Source organism: Meleagris gallopavo, chromosome 2 (assembly GCF_905368555.1).
Source record: "Meleagris gallopavo chromosome 2, MGAL_WU_HG_1.1, whole genome shotgun sequence".
Taxonomy (NCBI): domain Eukaryota; kingdom Metazoa; phylum Chordata; class Aves; order Galliformes; family Phasianidae; genus Meleagris; species Meleagris gallopavo.
Window position 1 is genome coordinate 27906196 of NC_139405.1, and position 5994 is coordinate 27912189.

The 5994-nt window shown below is 40.9% G+C and overlaps 1 protein-coding gene across 1 annotated transcript; it reads right to left on the reverse strand.

The window, feature by feature from the left end:
- Positions 1–1232: 1232 nt before the first annotated feature.
- On the reverse strand, positions 1233–3862 carry LOC146544914 (endogenous retrovirus group FC1 Env polyprotein-like). Its single transcript, XM_085219413.1, is given in 3 exon segments — positions 1233–2847; positions 2850–3075; positions 3077–3862. Coding segments are annotated over 3 exon segments (1563 nt in total). The 5' UTR covers positions 3580–3862; the 3' UTR covers positions 1233–2013.
- Between the last annotated feature and the right edge of the window lie 2132 nt (positions 3863–5994).

A 5994-nucleotide genomic window follows, 5' to 3' on the forward strand; every position in this document is an offset into this window, starting at 1 on the left:
ACATGTTTTATTTCTCCTGGTAGCCAGCCATTGTGAACTACATAAAGAAGCAATATTTAATGGGAGACCTGGGGATTTATTTTACTTTTGTCAGAAGTGCTGTGCTTCGCACTGCATGTTTCTGCCTTGAGTGCTCTGTTCCTGCTTAGTTGCAGCCACAGAACACTTCCAGCCAGCTATTCTAATGGCTTGTGACTAATGCTGCCCACCTGAAATGCTTGAATTTTGAATTCTGAATTGAAATTGCAAAGTCACCATAATGCAGGGATCACTCGATTCTATTTCTTCCTCTTTTCAGGAAGATCTTTTTCCATCTTGGTAGAGCACGCACTGGAAGATTCCAGTGAAAAACATGAAAACAAAATAAGTAGGGACCATAGCTCCTCCACTGATCACAGTGACCACATCTGCTTTCAGTTCCCAGATGAGTATTACAAATACAAAGCAAGACCTATAGCCTGACTACAGAAATGTCTTTCAAAACACAGTATCCAGTACTCCATAAAAAGCTGAAAAGGCTGTCTGAGTTATCTTTATCAACCAAAGTCAAATTTTCAATTCTTTGAGACATATTTCTTCTACCAAACCAAGGAAGTATCCAGCTCCCTTACTGAGGAACCCAACTTCAGTCTGCAGTCCAAATGTCCGAGGATATTGGCCATCTAGCAGTCTCTCCCATTTGTCTTCTTAAAGACAGGGATCTTCAGAGTGCCAAAGTTTAAGGATTTAAGTTAAATGGACAGTCTCCAGTGATATTCACAGTTATCAGTCCCATTCTCCAAATACCTAGACACTTGAAACACTCGCTTCGGCACTACTTTACTAGCTAGCTGAAATGCAGACAGATTCATTTCAAGCATACTAGAGCCCCTCAGAAGTTATCTAAATGAAAATTTTTAGAACTAACCAAAAGGTTTCAGATCTGGCCTTAAGCTGAACCTCCTTACATCCCTGAACCCAAGCATTTTAGAAAAGTTTGAAACAAACATCCTTATTGAAAGCTTCAGGCTTTTATGTTCATTTTCTTTAAGTTCATCTGAAATAAAGTCATGTGATAAACATGCGATTGGTGTTTTTCAAACAAGCAATGGTATAACCTTGTCCAAAGGTATCTTGAAAATCTTAGTGTGTGCTTTCCTTGTTAAGACAACACTTCATTAAGTAACAAGTTTAACATAGTGTTGGAAATATCCGAATAATTTTGCCAGGACGGTATCTCTGATAAAAGCAGATTTTATTCGCGATTGCAATGGCGGGCGTCCCGCAAGCAGGAGCGCATCTATGGACACAGCATGACAACTTTTATACCCTTTTTCTCTCCCTTACCTCCCCCTTCTCCCCCGTTTCCCCACTTGCTGGGTACTCCGGGTTCACAATCTTATCAGAGGATTTAATTGGATCGTTATCTGGTGTTCAGTGCTCTTCTTGTCCTATTGATAAGGTGGTTTGCTTGGAATTCCTGTTAAACAAAGAGTACGGAGGGGAGGGGAGATGTCCGATCTTCTCCAGGCATTCCCGTATCATGTAGTGAATTGTTCTTTTAAATTGGCAGAATACTGTTGCAATGTGTGACATAGTCAGTTGCCATCCTGTTGCTTCCAAGGTGTCTCAGTGCTCTTCTTGTCCTATTGATAAGGTGATTTGCTTGGAATTCTTGTTAAACAAAGAGTACGGAGGGGAGGGGAGATGTCCGATCTTCTCCAGGCATTCCCCGTATCATGTAGTGAATTGTCCTTTTAAATTGGCAGAATACTGTTGCAATGTGTGACATATATTCTCAATGTTGGCTATACATATATACATACATATTACTTTAACTTATAGAACTCTAATAAAGTAGTAAGGCCCCTGAAATGAACTATAAAACAAAAACCCCAAACGGTAAAGACCATGAAGTTAACAAAATTCTTATTTTGTTCTGATGCAGAAACAACATTCAATTCTCACAATTCCCCCCTTTTCTTCTTTATACATTGTTGATTTCTGCAAAAAAAAATTTGTTGTTGTTGTTCTTTAAGGCATTATCGTATACATCTCCTCCTCTGCTTCATTTTCTTCATTCCCCATCTCCCCTAATACCATTATTTTATCCAAGTACGGTGGTGGTTCATTGGGTGTTTGTTTTAATAGTGCTGTCTCAATTAATCGCTGTACCAGTCCTCTCACACAGGGGATAACACAGCACCCGATGGCTACTAAGGCTCTTGCTACTGTAATCAAAGAAGTAAATATTGATATAATTGCCCCTTTCCATTTACCAAACCAGGAGTCCAACCATCCAGTGATAGAGGTATCTATTCCTGAATTCTCTGCCAATTCGTCAGCAAGGGTGGTAAGTCCTTGCAATGCCTTTGTTATTGTGCCATCTGGAGCTGTGTTATTGGGGATAAAGGTGCAACAGCGAGTACCCAACATTACACATACACCTCCTTTTTCTGCTAACATCATATCTAGAGCAATCCTATTTTCCCAGGCCATTCTACTTGTGGCATCTAATTGTTCTGCAATTCCCTTGATGGCACTTTTTGTATAGTTTATAAATCGCTGTTGGTTATAATAGATATAGTTAATCCAATCTACATTTTTGTTAATCGTTACCCACCAAAACAGTGACTCAAATCCCGCAACAATTTGATTTCTTGCCTTAAATTCATCAGGGACACCCCTAGGCACTCCAATTGAATCTACATAGATTGAATCATCAAATGATATTCCTAAGCTTCTTTTATTTCTTCCAGGATTTTTGGAAATTCCTTTTTCAAATGCCAGGGTGAATGGTATAACTAATTGAACAAGTGCACAAGTGCCTGCCCAATTGGATGGGAGAGTGGACCATAAGGCCTTCCCCCGCAGTACCACCAGAGATCCGCTCTGGGGATTTCTAATCTGGAATAGTTTCCTGACAAATCTTTCGTAACACTCAAAGCCTCACTGCATAGGGAAAAGTTCCCTATTGGCCTGGTAGCCTTCACACCCTGCCGTGAGAGGCAGGCTGTATGGTTACCTATGGCTGTGGAGAATGCAGGAGGGATCTGGACATCTGTATCAGACATTGGAGGGAACAAGAGAGAGAGATTTGCAGGTTTCATTTCCCCATGCGGTTTTCTCCTGGTACAGGGCAATTATGCATTGCATCCCCTGGGGATCCTTGGTCCATCCCAGAGAAAAGGGCACCACCTGAGCTATAGGCCGTCCAGATGCACAAGCATAGCAATTGCTATGGTTGAGACTCTGGACAGTATACTTAATCCATTCTACCCAGGCATTAACATCTCCATATCCTGTTTCAATTTCAAATGTTTGTCTAAGATCTTTTATCTCTTTAACTGTCACAATTTTGGGGTTTTTAGGAAGATTTTTCACCCCCTCACTAAGTTTTTCCTCATCCTGAACCTTCTGGGTGTCATCCGGGAGTATATCCCATACAGCTATCCGGAATCTCGCTGTTGGATCTTTCCCACGCATGTCTATCCCAAGGCCAAAGGTAGTATTAATAAGATTATCAGCCTTGTTAATTGTTATTGTCACTGGGTTACATTGTAAGGATTGACAGTTTGGTTGTGCAGTCCCTTTAAACATGCTTATTCGATCTTTCAATGTATGTGCCCATGGAGCATCAAATATTCCAGGTATATATGTCCAACCTCGATGGGCAGTTGTCCACCATACATTATTCCATCTGTTACAGGGGAATCCCTTATTTATACCCGGTTCAGGACAGAGATATTTATTTTCATTACTCAGTTGTCGTTGAGTACTTAAACTTCCACAGGCTATTACCTGGCAAGCATCAAATGTAACAGTCTGGGGTACTTCCTTTCTTGTAACGTTTACCCAAATCTTAACAGGGTATCCCCCTAATCCCTCTGGAGGTCATCTTTTTCCAAGCCATCACTTGACTAAAGCTTTCCCTGAAATAAATTGTTATCAAGATCAAAACAATAAGTTGGTCCCTCCCCAGCATTGTTGTCAAACCTTAGGTTTTTCTAATAATTACCACAACAGTGAAATTCTTTTTAGGCATTAATTCTATATAAGCTATATTACCCCCCTTCCCCAGCTTTCACTTACATATAACAATTTTACTTATTTGAAGGCAAGTTAAAGATTAGTTTAAATGACTTCACAATTTCCTTTTCCTAATTTTTATCTTTAAAGGTTCTTCTGTGACAACTGCTTCCCATGCCTCAGGGCTAGTAGATGCTTTTACCCGAGTGTAGTGAGTCCATCCCTTCTCAGCCGTCCTCACAGCTCTCACAGCTGTTTCAGTCGTTAGAAGTACTTGGAATGGTCCTTCCCAGTCAGGCTGTAGTTTTGACTCCTTCCACGTCTGGATCAGGACCCAGTCCCCTCCTTGAAATGGATGAACTGGAAATTCCAGAGGCGGGGTTTGTGCTAATAGTCCTTGGATTCTGAGAGCTGATAAGGAGGAGGATAACCCAAGTATATAGTTTTTAAGAAATGCATCTTTAGTTTCAAATTGTGGTATCTCATTTTTCTTTCCCAGATATGGCAATCCGAACAACATTTCATATGGAGAAACCCCCACATCTTTTCTTGGCGCTGTCCTTATTCGGAGAAGTGCCAAGGGCAAACATTTGGTCCAAGGCAATCGAGTCTCCAAGACTAACTTAGTTAGGTGTCTTTTTATGGTCTGATTCATCCGTTCCACCTTCCCTGATGATGGAGGATGCCAGGGGGTATGAAACTCCCACTTAATCTCTAGAGTGTGCATTAGTTTCTGTAAAACTTGTGATGTAAAATGACTACCTTGATCTGAATCGATGTGCTCTACCACCCCATATCTAGGGATTATTTGTTCCAAAATTACCTTGGTTACTATATTTGCGGTGGCAGATGTTGATGGAAATGCTTCCACCCACCCAGTTAAGTGATCTACTAAAACCAGTAAGTATTTGACTCTTCCCACTTTAGGGAGCTCCATAAAGTCTACTTGAATACTTTGAAAAGGTCGAATCCCCGGATCCCTTCCCCTGCAGGTTGACTACGAATGACCTTGTTATTTACCCTCTGGCATATTGCACACCCTCTACAGACTTGTTTAGCCAGTGTATATATCCCTGCACATACATATTTCCTCAGTACAGCATCACACATAGCTTGTACTCCCCAGTGACTTCCTTGATGCAAGATATTTAAAATTTTCCTTGTTACTGCCTTGTTTAACAATTCTCTCCCATCTGGGAGGATCCATCTCCCTTCAGATTCTATGGCCCCCAAATTCCTAAAAGTGTCCTTTTCTTTTTCACTGAATACCTGTCCTGGGGAAGGAGGAGGCACCTCAGGCACGAGATAGTTCATGATAATTTTTGAGTGTAAAGCAGCCTCACGGGCTGTTTTATCTGCTATTCGGTTTCCACGAGCAATAATCGAATTCCCCTTTTGATGTCCTTTTATATGCACTACTGCAACTTCAGTGGGTAACAGTAAATTTTCCAGAATTTGTCTGATCAGTGCCTCATGAACTAATTCCTTTCCTTTACTATTGATTAATCCTCGTTCCTCCCAGATTTTCCCAAAGGTATGTACCACTCCATATGTGTATCTTGAGTCTGTGAATATAGTTCCCTCTTCTCCTTTAAGGAGGTGAAGGGCTCGATTTAAGGCATACAATTCACATGTCTGAGCTGACCAATTATTAGGCAGCTGGCCCATCTCTTTTACTTCTCCTTCTGCCCCCTGCACTACAGCATACCCATTGTATCTTTTGCCATGCACCACCCTTGAAGACCCATCAATGAACAAAAGCTCTCCCTCACCAAGAGGGGTATCTTGCAGGTCAGGTCTTACCTTTGTCTGATACTCAATTAAATCCAGACAATTATGCTCTATATTTTCCTCTTTTTCTTCCCCTTTCCACAAGAAGGTGGCTGGATTTAGGCAAGATTTAGTAACAAATACTAAATCATTTTTCTCCATTAATATTATTTCATACTTCAGAATTCTAGAGTCAGTTAACCACCTCCCAGCTTT